This window comes from Lutjanus erythropterus, chromosome 21 (genome assembly GCF_056507025.1).
Source record: "Lutjanus erythropterus isolate fLutEry1 chromosome 21, fLutEry1.hap2, whole genome shotgun sequence".
NCBI classification, from domain to species: domain Eukaryota; kingdom Metazoa; phylum Chordata; class Actinopteri; order Lutjaniformes; family Lutjanidae; genus Lutjanus; species Lutjanus erythropterus.
In genome coordinates, this window is record NC_139337.1 from 2,009,809 (window position 1) to 2,027,742 (window position 17,934).

General features: G+C 37.2%; 1 protein-coding gene across 3 annotated transcripts in view; it reads right to left on the reverse strand.

Moving 5' to 3' along the window:
* Nucleotides 1–17,934, reverse strand: part of palmdb (palmdelphin b) — a 91,021-nt gene that overhangs the window by 44,289 nt on the left and 28,798 nt on the right. For 2 of the 3 annotated variants that reach the window (XM_084747103.1, XM_084747104.1), the window contains exons 3-5: nt 17,485–17,565; nt 13,844–13,974; nt 6,055–6,169 (exon numbers count right to left, since the gene is read on the reverse strand). In XM_084747103.1, the coding sequence (XP_084603229.1) occupies nt 6,055–6,169; nt 13,844–13,974; nt 17,485–17,565 (327 nt within the window). Of the gene's footprint in view, nt 1–1,204; nt 1,310–3,528; nt 3,554–6,054; nt 6,170–13,843; nt 13,975–17,484; nt 17,566–17,934 lie in introns of all 3 variants that reach the window. The other variant, XM_084747105.1, reaches the window with a different exon arrangement.

Sequence of the window (17,934 nt, forward strand, 5' to 3'; positions counted from 1 at the left end):
CTCAGAAATAAATACACATCTTTTTTTTTTTTTTTTTTTTACATCTGTTCTATCTCTATTTTCAGCATTTGGCTGTGAAAAATAGATTTGTTCTTTAACCAATTTCCTGTATATGTTTTTTGTCTATGCTGTGAGCAGTCTATGTACAAAAGAAAACAATGCACATTTAAAAATAATCGTTACATTGTTGGTTCAAACTAAGGTCTCGTGATACTGGACAGATAACCAATCGTACTAATGGGGTGGCCAATTTCAGGGGTGGTTATTGCCCCCACTCTAGAAACGCCCCTGGTGACATAGATCAAAAGATAAACTGATTATTCAAGAAAATAATCAGCAGACTAATCATTAAGAAAATGACAGTTATTTGAAGCCCTGTGTCATCCTCCAGCAATATGCCGCTGAGGTGTTTTAAAATCTAGATGGCTTGACATAGACATAGTCATAGTCTTTACTCTTAACACAGTTAAACATTCTGAAAACTGGATTTGTCATGTTTCCTCTAAATGATGATTCATATATTCAGTACTTTCACTTTTTGTACTTATGTTAATGTAAATTTAACATATATCAGTGGTTATACAGTGAATAAGGTGTGGAACTTGAACACGGGCTCTGTCAACTCCAACCCTTGGAGCCATTATCCAACAGATTTGAAATCCTGTCCAACTTTCTCTCAACTGTAAACCTGTTCTAGGTTGTGTATCTGCCTGATGTCTTTGTCCGTTTTGACTCTGATAAAGACACAGGAGGTTAAACCTTCATTCTGTTTGCACTACTGAAGGCTGTAAGTCACTTTTTTTTTGTCTTTTTTTCTGTTTTTTTTTTTTTTTTTTCTGATGAATGAATTCAGCAATGTTCCAGAATGGCTGGCATGGGAATGTTCTGTTCTCCTCTCCTCACAGTGAAATCTAATTGCTTCATAATTTGCATCCTGGTGAAATGTAAAATTACAGCTTTTAAAATAGCATAATGGAAGCGGGAGGCGTTTTCAGTCAGCAGCTAGTCTCAAGCAGACAGCTGAGTCTCATGAACACAAAATGGATGTCTGTATAACCATGGAGCTGAGAGACTGAGCTGTGAAATCTGTCCACAATTTTAATTACACTTCCTTTCTGTTACATTGTTTTTTGTCTTTTTCCACATTCTTAACAGACTGTCCTGACAGTTGTGTGATCAATCAGAACAGCAGAAACTGATGTACCTTTCTTTGGTTCTTCAGAAGCAGGCTCATGTACAGGAGCGCTTTTCACAGGTGTCAGTGGGATGAATGACGTATGGAGGGGTGAGGTGACATGATGTGTCAGATCTGAGGAGAAAATACACCATTCATCATTTAAGGATCTTGTTATACCGAGGTGTCAAACCATTATTATGGTATGGATTATGACTCAGGATAACAAATTATGCTTATGTTGTTTTTTTAACACCATTATTCCAAGATAATACTTTATAGTTATTCATTTTCCCTCTGAGAGTGACATGAGAAGACTGACATTAACCTTATTACTGTGTGTTTGCATAAAGACTACAAGCAGAGGGAAACAGCTGGACTGGCTCTTTGACAAGTTTAAAATTATAAATACTAACACCTCTAAAGATTTATAAAATGTATTTTGTTGCGCATGAAGAGAGATGTAAAAATGACAATTCGTGCTGGACGGATGGACAAACTGCTGTTTTGTCTGTACAGTTCCAAAAACACACTGTAGTATTTAGATTCTTTCGCTAACACCCTGAATTTTCATAATAATTATAACATGAGACACCAAAAACACTGTCTGTTAAGAAATGGCTTCATTATGAAACTCCCCCTAAAACTACTAACTAATGTACATTTTGATATGCATATGAATGAAACAAACATGGTGCAACATGTAAATAGTGAGCTTTGGAGGTGTTGAACAGAGCCAGGCTAGCTGTTTCACCCTGCTTCCAGTTTTTATACTGCATTAAGCTAGGCTAACTACGACTCCTTTGTTTTGTTGTCTGGCCTTTTCAAAGGGATCCTCAGACTCAGTCATGTAGTGATATAAGTAACCAGCTTGGTCTCACTCTCAACCCCTCAGATACAGATGAAATGTCACCACCCTTAGTGACTCATATAAAGATGCAGACGCTCACCCGTTCATGACTGAAACGGACACACCAGGCCTTTTCAAGTGACTTCAGGCGACCGGGGCCTTGACGTGGTATAAAGAGGGAAAAAGTCCACACATGCAGGAGGTGGCATGGATGGATGGCTCAAACAAACACAGGACTTCATGTCTCGTTTTAAACCAAATGCTGTTTAAAGGGCTGTAAGTGACTTTCGCTGCATGATTTTTGTAGTCATGGTAACCACAAATATGTTTTTTATCCTAAACCTAACTAAGTGCATAAACCTAACAAAACTGCATCACTTTCACAATGTTAATTATGTATTAATTCTTTCTTTTAAAAACCTGCTAGCCAGGGCCAGTATCTTTGACAACATTCAAAAAAAACATTTTGTTCCAGCTTCATTCATTCTTTTTTTATATAAGCACTTGAATGCTGGTTGGTTGGTTGTCTTAAATGATGGAATATCTTGTCAGTGTGGTGGAAAGAGTTAAAAACATCTTTCTGACAGCTTCAGGTGCTGCAGCTAAGTGGTACCTTCTGTCTCAGCCTCAGATCCTGAGGGGCAGTGACATTTCTTCTGTATGTGATGAGTTGTGATGGGAATGCATGGAGGTTACAGTGCTGATGCCCCCCCCAACCCTCCCCATACACACACACACACACACACACGCACACACACACACACACACACACACACACACACACACACACACATATATGCATGTATTAGACTTATCCTTCAACACACAGTTATGAGACTGATATCCATCTGAAGACCTCATTCAGAAAGGAAGCAAATAATTTTTTTTTTTTTCCTCAGAATGTTGAATCTTGATTGCTATCCAGAGATAATTAAACACTGTTTTCTGGTTTTTAGGACATATGCCATAACAGGTTCATTATACAGTCTATCCAAGTCAGCCAGTTTTGTCAGCCTTCAAAGAAAGAATAATCTCAGAAAGTTATTTCAGGATAACTACATATTTCAATCATTATCTTGGTATCATAATCTGAAAAACTGGGAAACAAATTTGGAACACCAGAAAGCATAATTTGTTATTTTGAGAAAATAAAATATTGGGTATCAGTTGTGACAGTTAAAAACAAACAAACAAACAAACAAAAAAAAACATTGTTAGCATGCATTAAAATGACAGGCCTACAAAATGAATTACTATTGCTCTGTGTCCAAATGGTAAACAATAAAGGTGAAAAAGGTTAGTATATCAATAAAAGATTAAACATGAAGTCTATTAATACCCAACATTTAGGTTTTGTCAGTAATATACTCTATGTTAAATAGTGTAATTATGTGTAAATATGTTAATACAGTCTGTCACATGTTTTTATATACATAATAAACATGTGTGCAAACATGAAGCAACTGATTATCACAACAAGGCAAAATGCTCCAGAAGTGTTTACCTGTGTAGAACTCTGCATTGAGCTCCTACATGTGAAGACAGAGGAGTTCAGAAGATCAAAATGATGAGAGAGGCAGGAGTCAATATCACAGCAGAGCTTCAGAGAGATTAATGTTGTTCAGCTTCAACGTTTAAAGCCACAGTTATTTCACTGTGTCTTTAAGTCTAAATGCAGGCAGCAAACAGAAAGCAGATTCATGCATATTAGTGCGTGTACACCGCACGCCCACCATGTGAGCAGTCCATTTACCTGCCACCTTATTCACTCAAAGCAGCCTCTTGTGAACCAAAGCACACCCACACAGTCCTCAGTGAGTGCATCTTGTTAGAAACAAGCAGAGATTAGAGGAAGAGCCACAGGCAGCATGGAGTGAGTAGAAAACAGTGACATTTGAATACAATGTAGTATATTCATAGAAAGAGCTCAAGTCTGTTCACTCAGGTCAGATTCTGCCTCTTATAACTCACACATGTCACAGAGTCTCAATGCTCTATAACCTCCAAGAACAAGTTGAAGCTCCAGTGTGCAGTAAGAGAGTTGTGGCAATACATGCAACATGTTTGAGGTTATACACCTATTGTTGAAGTGATACCATATTGGAGTATCAACCATGAGTTGAAGCATTTCCGGAGTGTTACAGTAGAATTTGTATTTACAATGTGTGATTAAAATGAAAGACTGTAGCTTAAAAGAACAATTGCACACAACAGGTTCTCTCTTCCAGCACATGAAGTATTGCAGCTTGGTCAGTGGCTCTGCTCTTCAAACTATGACACTGTAGGTAACCCTCTAATGTTTTGCAAAGACAGACTCTGCATTCAAGTTAGAAAAAATAAATAGACAATGTTTGTCAGCGTTGGTTAGGTTTAGGAAAATATCACGGTTTGCAGGGGTGTGTCCAGACTTTTTTGACAGGGGTGGCCCATGTGGGGAACTAGCTTATAGCTGGTTCACGCAACATGTGTGTGTCGTTTTAACAGGTGATTTTCATGTTGGTGCCCATATTTTTGTGTGTTGGTTTTTGTTTTTGTTTGAAGCATAAAGGGAATACAGGTAACATCTCATCATTCAACCCTGTGTCGTAAAATGATCCATAAAGTAAATTAAGCTTGTAAACAGTTACAGGTAGGCTACATATAAAAGAAGACACATTTAAAAATATTCTCAAAGCAACTGATCAAACTAAGCTCCCACCTCTCACTGGACAGATCATCCTGTCATACTTGAGGATAATGGGGTGGCCATATTAATGTTTAGAATTACAATGACACACAATAACAGATTTAAAATCAGATTTTATAAACTTTAATTGGAGGATAAAATAATTGTACTGTCTTTAAGTACAAAAAACATCAAACATTTTGGCATCTGATAAACCTTCATATACTGTTATACACCAAAATTAGTGCATATATTCTTTTTTTTATTTTTTTAAAAAGCAGGCAACCGATTAAAATAGACAATTGATTCCAGTCCCCTTTCCAGTGGACAATTTTGCATTTCATTTTTTTTTTTTTCTTTTTTCTTTTCTGACACATTCAACATCCCGAAAAACAGGTTTAGTGAACAGGAGAAGGAAGCATGGCAGAGATATGAAGTTATGGTGGTTTTTAGATCTTTTATTTAAGTGTTTCTTTCAAACTCAATGCCAACTTATTTGGAATGACGTTTGAATACTGCGCTTGAGTGGAGATAGATGGAATTTATCACAGAAGTTACTCGAGGAAAAGTGGCAAAAATTAGCCCAGAAGTCATGTTTCCATCACTAATAAATACCCATGACCACTGCATCATTTGACCTGTGGATGAATGCTGTTTGTACCCTTTCTCACTGAGGACAAAAGCCAGATGTTAGTGGGTGATAGTGGTTTTTTACAGTGTAAAAGTAGCTATACTCTTTCACTGAAACTGAAAATCCTAGACTGTATTTCATTATATTAATCAACTTGAAGCAGCAATGCCTAGTAACACCTACAGCAAGCAAACCATTCACTCACATTCACACCTACAAGCTAGTTAGAGTTGCCAGTTCACCTAAGCTGCAAGCATTATGACTATTAATGATTAAAGGGTTATGGATGCAAAGCAAAAAGTTAAACCACTGGAGATCAACAAAAACAGATTTTCAGGAGGTGTTGTTGAGTTTTGGTCACTGAATCAGCTTTTATACAGACTTTTTCTCCACAGTACATGTTTTCACAAGTGAAGGCACACATTAAACTCACAAATCAGTTTTTTATGGTTAAACTGCACAGTGTTTTCTCCAGACAGTGCTTCATCAACAAATCTGTCATGAACAAACTTTCACATACACACAACCCTGTCTTGCCTTCACTTTATTCTCACATCAGTGATCTACAAATGGTGTTTGTTAAAAGCTAAAGGATTATAAGGTCTCCTCATGCTTCAGTGCCTTGGGGTGAACAGTTGGATACTATTATCAAAAATAATCAGTAAGCAACACACTGCGTAAGAGCCAGCAAAGCGGACAGAGAATTTAAAGGCTGCTGGTTTATTTGAGCCTACCTTGATGATGTCCTCGGCCGTCCTCTCCACCTCTTTTAACCGCTTCAGAACCACTTCTTCGTTGGCAGAGATGTTGAGCTCTTCTGTTTCCAAGGCTTCAATCTCTTTCTCTATTCTGTACAAAAGAGTGATGAACTGTGTTAAATCACTGGACCAAACACTCAACAGCATTCTCAGCAGCTCTTAACCAACAGCAGAAACTAGGGACTACTTGAAGGTCTTTTAATAAAGTAACACATTTGCTTTGGTACTTTTCTTCCAAACATTTTCCTGTGTTTGCTCAGTCTTTCTAATTTCCAGTTTTTCCATTTAAAACATGGCTCTCATTTCCACTTCACAGTATGGCTTAGATGTACTGGTCAGTCTTCATTCCTACTCTCATCTATGGTCATGAAGCGTGGGTCATGACTGAAAGAATGAGATTGCGGATATAAGTGGGCGAAATTAGTTTCCTCAGAAGGGTGGCTGGAACCTTACAGATAGGGTGAGAAGCTCAGTCATCCGTGAGGGACTTTATGTAGAAAGGAGTCAGTTGAGGTAGTTTGGGCATTTTGTAAGGATCCTGGTCACCTTCCTACAGAGGTGTTCCAGGCATGTCCAGCTGGGAGGAGGCCACGGGGCAGACCAAGGACTAGATTTTATCTCCACCCTGGCTTGGGAACACCTCGGGATCCCCCAGTCAGAGCTGGTTAATGCAGCCGGGGAAAGGGAAGTCTGGCGTCCCCTGCTGAAACTGTTATCTCTGCGACCTGACTTCAGATAAGCAGTTGAAGATGGATGGATGTATGGATAGATGGTACAGCTCAGCTTGACTCATTGTTGGTACCAGTTACTGTCTTTTGTTTTGTTTGCCACTGCAGCTGGTATTCCCTGAACACAGGCACGATTACTGGTAGATCATCATAAACTGAACAAAGAGAATTACTGGACCAGCTTTAAAAAATGACTTTAATTGGTAACACATAAATGAATAAAGTTCTTTTCAAATCAAGGTAACAAGTTAGATGAACACAGTAGCTTTAAGTCAGATGTACTTAATAATCTTATTGGTTTCAAATAAACAATTTGCAGAAATGCAACCTAAATTTAACACAAAACAACTTAAGATTCCATTTTTCCAACTCAATTATTTGCTTTACCCAAAAGTAAAATACTGTTCTTAAACAACATGATAGCATGGTTTCAAGACAGGTACTTTTTATAGTAACTTAAGCATGTTATTTTAGTTTGTTAAATATAATTAATAGAATTGCTAACATTAGCCTGACTTAACAATAGCTAGTTTAGTTCACTATGAACTACAGAGTTTATGAAAACTTATAACATAATTTAACCAATTCAGATTGACCAGATATCTAACGTAATATATTATATATTATTAAAAATCTGGAAAAGACATGGACATCATGATGTCAGATGCACAGTAGAAACTTAACTGACATGCTTTTACTGAAATAAGAAGAGCAGATTTAGGGAAGAAGGTGTAATTTCATGTTTTTATGATCCACAAAACTGGACCGCCGTCAATAAAACAGAAAATTGAATGAGACTCATTGAAAATATACCATTAACAAACAATTCTTTTACACTTATTTACAATGTAGCAACAGCACATGAAACTGCTGTGGCATCATCTTCAGCACAACACAGACACAGGAACCATGCAGGATATCAGAGGGATGGTGTTCATGATTCTCGGTACATGGCTGGTTGTTACAAGAATAGACTAACTTTGTTTCAGAAAAGGGTGAAGGCAGTGAGACAGCAGTTTGGGAAATCCTACATCAGAGCACAGATGAGAAAACCGTGGTTGCTCCAACATGCAAGTAATGAGTCAAGTGATGATTCTGTCCGACCAGTCTTAAGTGTTTTCGATGTTAAGCATTGCTTGGAATCTCAACTGAGGTGATACCAAACAAAACAAAACAACAACAACAAAAACCTTTAGCCAATGGAAAACCAAAAAAAGAATGGTTCAGAGTTGAGTCAAGTCAATCCATACAGTGGAAATGAGGCATTACAGCCTGAAGAAAGAAGCTACTCTGTAGTTTGGTGGTATGGTAGTGGAGACTTCTGTATCTCTTGCCAGATGGCAGCAAGGTGATCAGGCTGTTGTTGGGGTGGGTATTGTCTTTTAGTAACCTTTCGAGTGACTTCACCCAATCCAATCCCTTTTCCATTCTTGATGAGTATATTTCTATCACAAGCAACATGTGCTCCGGTAATAGAGGCAAAATATAACAAAATGAAATGGCAAGTTCAAGAGAGCTACTGGCCACTGTATCTACTGCCATCACCAAGGTAACAGATTTGGTGATTTTGTTGCCAGTAATTCAACTTTTATATTTTTATTAGCACATTGAGGCATTTCTTTTCTCTGTTTAAATCTGTTTTAAACATCTCTGAACAATGAGTGGTCTAAAGTGTTTTCATGACACGGTGTAGTCTTGGCTTAATGCGCTTTGAACTGAGGTGATACCAAAGACACTTTTGCCAATGGAAAAACAAAAAAGAATGTTTCAGAGTTGAGTCAAGCCAAATGAAGCATTACAGCCTGAAGAAAGAAGCTACTCTGTAGTCTACTGGTATGGCAGCAGATACTTCTGTATCTCTTGCCAGATGATTGCAATTTAAAGAGGCTGTTGCTGGGGTGCAGATGTTGCGCTAGACTTTTTCGTTGTCTGTCATTTTGACTGACAGGGTCATAAAAATATTTCATAATCTATTTTTACCCGTCACTTTAATTTTTAAAATGATAATAATTACATATTCAACAGCATTTACTTTTCATTCATTTTTAATTAATATTCAGTCCGAACAAGCTGAACAGAGAATCCACACCGTACCTCTTTTATCAACACCATCATCATTATTGGGCTTTTTGAAGAAACTTCAGCTGCTGTGCTGCTTAAAGGAGGATCTCTTCTATTTTAACTTCAATCAACGATCAAGAATGCACTTTATTTCTTCAGCTATGATCATGATCTGCAGACTACAGGTAACCTACTGGTGATCTAACAGGATGTTCGTGTCTCCTCTCCTCCTCTAGTCTCTCGTGAGTCTGCTGAAAACTGTCTGACTTGACTGCAGCTTTTTGTCTCCACCTCCTGCTGCGGCCGCCTGACCTCGTCTACTCTCCAGGCGAGGCACAGTTCATCTCGAACGTACCTAATAGCTAATAAATATGCTCACTCGCCACCAAGTGGTCAGGGGTGTGAATTGCAACCTGTCAAAATGACAGATGACTTTCAGATTTTTCTGTCACCGTTTTAAAAAAACGGTCAGCGATGGAAAATATTCGGTTAACGCGACCCCTGCTGGGGTGGGTATTGTCTTTTAGCATACTGTCAACTCACTTGACTTAATCCAATCCCTGCAATTCCTTTTCCATTGTTGAAGAGTGTATTTTTGTTTCAGGCAACATGTGCTCAGCAATGAAGGCAAAAAGATGACAAATTAAAACAAATATGTAACTCAGTTTGAGGGAGCTACTGGCCATTGTATCTACATTGTTACCAATGGTAACAGATTTGGTGGTTTTGTCGCCAGCAACTCAAATGTTTACATTTTTATTAGCATAATTAGTAATTTCTTTTCCATGTTTGAATGTGTTTTAACCTGTGTAGAAAACAATGGGGTTTTTAGTCCATATTCACATAAGCAGTGACTTTCCCTGCCTGCCTCAGAGGCTATAGGTAGTATTTTGTTGTCAATCAGAGGGGTCAAGGTTCTTTCAGAGCCCATCCTGTGTGCTGATGGGTTGTTTGAGACAGGGATTTTGTCCACAGATTGCCTGCGTGACTTTAGTCAGGCAGCTTTGATCCTGCTCAGCAGACAGCGCTCTCAGGATTCACCACTAAAGTCTCGGCTAACAGGGTGAGTTTGGTTCAATCCTACTCTAACATCAGCATATGTTAGGAGTCCATTTGCGCTCCCTCAGAAAGCAGGTTGATTCAGACTACAGAGTAGTTCTCAGCAGATGATAAACCTGCTCCAATGAACCTAATTACACACTGTAGCGTGTCCACTCGTGGCTCATTCAAGATTCACAATGCCAGACATCAACGACATAAAGAGTTGGACAACAAAAGAAAAAAAAATCTGAATCGAATGCACAATTTATTAGTTTCTTCATAAGAAAATGGACCAGTCATCATAGAACTTCTGTCATATGATGACAGGTGGTTATATACGAGTGTATAGATGGGAACTATATTTCCACACTTGCGTCATTATGATGACAAATGAGAGCTCACCATCTGTTGATGAAGACTGCAAGATCCAATTAAAAGATCTAGACAAAGCTAACTGGACCTTAATTTAAATCTACTGCAGTGAGTGGTTATGAAACAGTCTCAAACAGTTTATTTCTGATGCTTCTGTATGACCTACATAAGTTAGCAACACCATCAGTAAGAAGAATGGCTATTTCTATGTAGCTATTCTTAATGTCTGCCATCTGTTCAGATTCTCCTTCAAATCAGATGAAATAAACCTGTATTAGCATTTTCAGGCAAAGTCACAGTGAGTAGTTGAAAAAAGCAGGAGGAGGTTTTATTTAGATAATTTTATTTTTGACCTTATATTTTCTGGCTATTACGGCGGAAACACTACCACTTTTCTCCACAGGAGTCTTCAAAATCAACAAAATATGAATATTCTTTGTAGTAGCTTTAAGAATGCATTTTACCCACTCTCCACAAATGTTATGAAGTTCATTAAATCATCTTATCCACTGGCCAAATGTTTAATAGTGTTATATATAGTAGAATATGGACACACATGGAGTCTGGTGCTACAGCAATGACAGTTTGAGAAAATGTTTAAACAGACTTCCTAACAGAATCATACAGACAATTATGGAATCCTTAATGGTATAATAATGTTGTTTTTCATGAATGTGCAATATTCGTTCAAAATAAAAGTGAATTTGTGATCATGATGAGAAATAATAATTCAAAATCAGTCAAATTGACCCCTCCAGCCTCCCTCCTTGATATATATATGTGACTAAACCATCCATCCATCCATCCATCCATCCATCCATCCATCCATCCATCCATCCATCATCTATCCATCACTTTGAATACTCAATACAAATTACATTGCAATTTATGTAATTAGCATATCCATTAGATTGCAAAAAAGTAACCTAATCTGAATACTTTTGGATAACTTATTTAACATTGGAAATATTGTATCTTACACATGCAGCCATAAAAATTTGAGTTCCACAAATATTTGTTTATGTCTCAAAATCTTTAATGGGGTTAGGGTTAGGGTTCTTTTGTGTGGAAGTATTGTCTGAGAAACCCCACAAGTCAGATGTAGTTTTTAATGAGTTGACAGAGCATTGTTTATCATGAATATCATCATTACCCATGAATCTGAACTGCATATCTCTGGACTGTGGGAGGAAGCCGGAGCACCCAGAGAGAACCCACTGACTGACTGTAGTTATAAATTGAACAAATTAAAGTCTCAAAGAGAGATGGAAATGGTTCCAAATTTGAAATTTGATACATCCTTTCTTCTTGCTTCACTGCACATGGATGAAAAGAATTTCTTTGAGCAGTGCAGTGGTTTGTATGAATGTTGGGGGTGTGAGGTTTTGTGTGTGTGTTCTTGCTGTGTGCACACACTAAGCTGCTGCTTAGTACTTGTGTTATGTAATGAAGAGAAGGAAGTCTGCGCTTTGACCGACACACATGCAGCTGAAGGGGAGATGAGGTGAAACAGTCTGGTCCTAATCCCTCACTACTTCCCACTGTGGACCACACACACGCAGACACACACAGAGAGAGCCAGCCTGCAGGTGGTAGGAACAGGCCTATCAGTTAGCAGCTCATGGTTCAAAGCTCCACATGTCCATTGCTTCCAAACACACAAACTAGATTAACAAGAGCTTCATACACATTGAAGAGGGGAGAGCGTCTTAAGGCCCAGACGACTACAGGAGGAACTGCTCACTGCAATATTGTAATACACACTTCTGTTGAACAGAACATAATAATAAATATCAGATGTGTAATAATCAAATTGTTTTTAGTGTTTTTTTTCCCTTTATGTTCAAGTAATAATTTAAAAATGACCTAAGAATTATTTTACTTTTACTGGAGGACATGTCTCAGTGTGTCCAGGTTACAGCAGTGGTTCCCAACCTGATGATCAATATCCCTCAAAGGCTTTAAGGATGAATCCAAAACACAAGAGCATAATATACAAATTAATTCTTAGAAAAAGTAAAGCATTTCTCAATTTCTCAAACAAACTTATTTATCTTTATTGTTTCTAAAGGGAAATTGATTAGCAGTCAGGTAACTATGTATAGCAATCATCTGTTTTTTTTTTTTTTTAAGTTGTTTCTTGAAAATGATGAAAATAAAGGGAAAATGTCAGGAATAAAGTTGAACTGTTGAGTGTGAAGTCGAAATCTCAAAAATAAAGTCTTGTTCAACCCGAGAATAAAGGAGGAAATAATTTTATATATGATATATAAACTGAGTCTTTGTCACACACAAAATATCAAGAATAAAGTTGAAACCTTATTAATAAAATCGAAATGCTGAGAATTAAGCTCAAGTGTTGAAAATAAAGACGTGTTCACACATGAAATGCTGAGAATAAATCTCATAAATAAAGTAGAAATACCTTTTCAGAATAAAGTTAAAAGTTTATTTCAACATTAATTTCATCATTCCAATTTTATTTTTGACATTTCAACTTCTCGAAATACAAAATTTACAAAAATATTCCTCCTCTCATTTTCCCCCTCATACCTGACTCTAATACTCTTCCATACACAGTCATTGTTGTTGGCAAATGATGTTAATACAAAATGCTTAAAAGCAGGGAGTCTGCAGCAGAACAGGGCCAGTGGGTCCTTCAGCAGACTCTGGACTGCTTGTCTGCAGTCTAGTCCTGTGTTGGCAGGCTAGACTGCTTGTTAGTGTCTTTGTGTAGCATCTGTCTCGCTAGCATTCCTGGCTAGCAAAGACACCAGTTGTCTTCATGTAGCATGTGTTTTGTTAGTCTCCCTGGCTAGCAAAACACTCACTGTCTTTGTGTAAGATGTCTTAAACACTTGTGGTCTCTCATGTCTCATGATTTTTGCTAGCCTCCTTGGCTAGCAAAGACACTCGTTATCTGTTAGTATTTTAAGTTAACATTTATTGCTGTTTGCTTTACTTAATTTGAAATTAACTTCATTTGAACTTCATTTATTAATAAAAAGAATCTTTATTTACACTTTTGTCTCAGTTTTCCCTTCTTCCTTCCTGGGGTCATAATAAGGTAGGTCTATATAAATGCAGGAAAGCATACAGTTTTATTTTCTTTGACTTTATCATGAGTTCCTGACTTTTAAAACCAAACCTATACCTCTCAGATGTAGCTGAAAACAAAGTGTATAAAACATTTATTCTCTTGTTTATTGGTTAAAATGATTTCAATTAGTGTATTTATTTTCTTATGTATTCAATTCACTCATATGCCAAACAACCCCTGATATACTGCCAGTAGTCTAACTCAGAGGTGAGATCTCGTCACCATCAGTCTTTTGTATCCTTCACTTTGCATGTCAGAGTTAAACCTGAGTCTGTTAGTATTTGACTTCACAGCAGCCCATTTTCTGTCTAGGATCACTAAAGTTTCTCGAAGTCTTTACATGCCTCAGTGCCAAATATAAATGCCTTCACCCACATGATGCATTAATTCTGCCAGCTCTCTGCCTGTGTGTCCAGTGTGGGATGTACTGAGGGATTTCCAGGTGCTTTCAGGTTCAGGTTACCTGAAGATGTTGCTCTGTAGCTCATCACTCTGCTGCTGCTCGTCCTGAGCCTGAAGCCTCATGGCCTCCTGTTCCTCCTCCGACTGCTGACTCAGACCGTCCATCAGCCACTGCTCCCTCAGGGCTTTCTTCTGTCAATCAAACACACCAACACACAGGAACCTCAGCTTTGGCTGCCAACCATATTTACAGTTCTATTCATATCATCTTCCTTTTTTCCCCCCGTCAGCCTCAAAACCGCTCTGTCCTCTTAGGCTCTTTCCACACCATATCATTCCCCACCTCTCCACCACATGCCCTCAGAGTTTCCTGTGCTTCAGTAAGTTCAACATACCCTAAGGACAGGGTTTTACAGCTTGGATCATTTTATTAATTCAGAAAAGTTCAAATCTTTCACCATGTGTCACTTTTTAGAGTCATTTAGCCAGTGAGAAAGGTGAGAAACATGTTTCAATGATTATTTTACAGTTTCAGTGTGATTTCTTCACTAAAATCTCTCTGATCTCAGTCTTGTTACTGTCCAGCCACCATGAGTCAGAAGAGAGAAGATAAAAGCTGCTAAAACTGTTGCTATGCTCAACTTGGTGACTTTTGCTGTGCTTACAGCAGTTCAGGCATTTTTTCAGGCAGCAGAAAGTCTTGCTGACTTTATTCTCCCTGAGTTTTGCCTTTCAGGCTTTGTATATCTTACTCTTCTACCCTGTAACTGGTGGAGGTTGTAGCTAAAAGATGAAGACTGCAGGCTCCACAGAGGACTGGAATAAAAGAAAACCACTTTCTTTCTAGTGGAAAGAAAGTTGTTCCAGTTCTATTGCAGGAAAGATTAGTTCCAGTGTGTTCTACTGCAGACAGAAAGTAGTTCCTACATGAAACTGCTCCCAACAAGGTGTATGGATTATCCTGAATAGCCACAGTTATGATTTCTGGAAAAAGACACTGCCGTTGAGTTTTTCAAATGTATTTTTTGGTACTTTGATATGTAATATAAAAAAAAAAAATGTATTTTGACTTTAGGGTGAACTGCCCCTTTAATGTTGGCAGAACTTGGCATATCTCTGCTGGTTGCATCTGGCAACAAAGATTTCAGTCATGGGAATCATTGGAAACTCAAACTGCCATGATATTCATGCTCTTTATGAGGGTTTGTGAAGTTCTGACCACAACTGTATGTAATGTGATTACACAAGTATAAAGTTAATATAATTAATATTATTAATATAATTAATATAAAGTATAAAGTTTCACACACCCTGCTTGAACACTACCCTGTCAGACAAATACCCAATTATGAAAATGTGGATCACAACAGAAACACCTTTAAAATCTCATACAGCGCACTGCTGAGTCAGAAATGGCCAGAGAGTTGGATCAACACTTCCCTGTTGTGAGCTCATTTTGGACTCCTCCTGCCCCCTGGTGGTCATATAATTACTTTAATGCAGCTTTAAAGAAAAGTCTTAGTTTGAAACATATCATCTTTTCAATGCCCCCCTCCTTCCTCTTCTTCTTCACATGAAAATATTAGCGTTCAAATGGCTGAGAATCATAGTTTTTTAAAAAACAGGGATGCAGGTAAGAAGAAATTAGTATTGGAGTGAAAAATAGCTCTAGCTGGAATAAGAACAATATTGGAAGTTATGTAATGCTGCTTCAGGGGGACTCCGGTTAATATTTGTGAAATTAAGATGTGATCTTGTTCATAGATTGTGTGTGAGTGTGTACAGAGATGAAACACAGATGCTGCAGTGTTATTAACTCTGAGGCAGTAAATTAAATTCCAAAACCTTCATCCCAGAGTTCCTCCTGGGACTCTTTACAGCCTCGACTGCAGGAGACAGGGCTGCTTTCTACTCTGTAGTCTTCTTTATTAGATCGAACAAGAACATACAGCCACATTTCGACACATCACATGTAGTATGCAGTGGCATTTCTAAAGGGGGGGCAGGGGGGCACTGGAAACCCCTGAAATGTGATTGGCTGCCCTGTGTGGTTGAGATATGATTGGCTTTCTGTCAGTTTCTGTCAGTGGGACCTTTGTTTGAATCAATTACAAACATATTTATAAATGTGCATTGTTTTATTTTGTATTCAGGCCGCACTTTACTTTTTAAAAAATAATTTTATAACACAGGGTTGAATAATGACATGTTAGTTGCAGTTCTCTTGTTTCCTCTTGTTTTCCTAAACACGTAAGCACAAATAAGGTTAAGGAGCTTTAAAATCATTCATAAATATTACTCTGCCAATCATTACATGTAGTAATTTCCAGCAAGGCGTAAATAAGATTTTTTTTTCCATGTTGAACATCCAAAAAGAGTGTGACACTTATTTTGGCATTGTTCTAACACCAAGACTCTCTGGCAAGACCTTTGAAAATATGATCAGTGATAAATCTCCAAACTGTTTTTTACTATGGGAGAATGTTGTGTGATTTCTTAAAACAACCCAAAAAAGATGACAAATATTTTTTAAAAATCCATTATTAATATTGTTAAAAAATATGTAAATGTTAATGTAAAAATGAAAGAAACCTTTTTTGTTGTTGTTTTTATTAACGAAATAGAACATTATGTAAAGCTTATTTCTTTTTCTATTAACAAAAAGGCTGTCAAAACATTTAATTTATGTTTATCTTTTAATATTTTTATGTAGTATATTATACTTTACCCTTTGCCCTTCTCTTGTTTATTATTATTATTTATTTTGTATACTGTTTATTTTGTATACTGTGCAACATTGTTGTTGTTTGTTAATAAAGATTTTTAAAATTAAAAAATAATAAAAATAATAAATAATAAATAATTAAAAATAATTAAGTTGGAGACCTCTTTATGTTACTCACATAAACAAACAACTAAATACAGCAAATGGATGAGTAAATAATAAATAATAAAAACAAAACCGTTTGATGAAATGTTGAGGATGGAGGTAGAATTTCTTTTTGACTTGACTTGAAGAATAAAGTATTTAAGTTTTATATTACATTGTGTGGGGTGGGGAGAATGAATGACAGGGGCCCTAAAAATATCAGAACATTAGATCACTTCTTTCAATATTAAATTATATAATTATCCTTAAATAGAGTATTTTATTTATAATGTACTAATAAATCTAACAGTTTCTTTTTTTCCCCTAATTTATGGCAAAAACAACAAATATGTTGACATTTTGCATTATTGCAGGGGGTCTGTGGCATTTATTATCCTTTTTATTATTATAAAAAATATTAAATCCTTTTCAGTGAGAAGAATTCATGCACATGATGATTATTTGATTATTGACTTGGGTTGATGTTCTGCAGGATTATTTTTTTCTGTGCTGCATGCTGGTAAGATTATTTCCAGTTAAGACAAATCCAGCCAATCACCATGAACTCTGCATAGTCTTAAAATATTGTCAAATCTTTTTTGAAAATTTGACCAATTATGCATTGCCTCAGTATTTATCTTTTAAGTTAACATTTTAAACACGGGAATATAAGAAACTTTAAGATACTTTAATGTTAGTAATTAAAGTAGATATGAGAAGCTTAAATGAATGCTTGTGTGTATGTTCATACTTCATGCCACCCCTGAATAAATCTGTGCCCCAGTCAAAAAAGTCTGGGAGTGCTCCTGCTAGCATGTTAGCTTTCTCGCTACCTTTATGTACTGGAGTTTTAGTTTCTCCTCTTCAATCTGTCTCCTCTTCATGGCGATGTTCTCCTGGATTCTTCTTTTGTCCTGTGGGGGGGAATCAAACACACACGTTTGCATCATGTGTACGTTTTACAGCATGGAAACTATTCCACCTGTTGTCCTCTCATGCCGACACTTCAACCTTGAGCTGACAGCTGAACACCAACGACCAGAAATAGCTAAAATGCCAACTACCTGTTGTTTGTGTCTGTGTGTGTCTCTGTGTGTGTGAGTCCATCTGTTTACTACAACTTTCCCTGCCATTAAGCACCTCCTGTAGAAAAGATCATGAGTCCTTAATCAAGTTGGATTGTCAGCTGGACATTGAATAATGAACACATATTTGTCTTGCCTGGATAATGACAGACAAACACAACACAACACGGTGCTTAATGGCTTTAATCTTTAACTAAG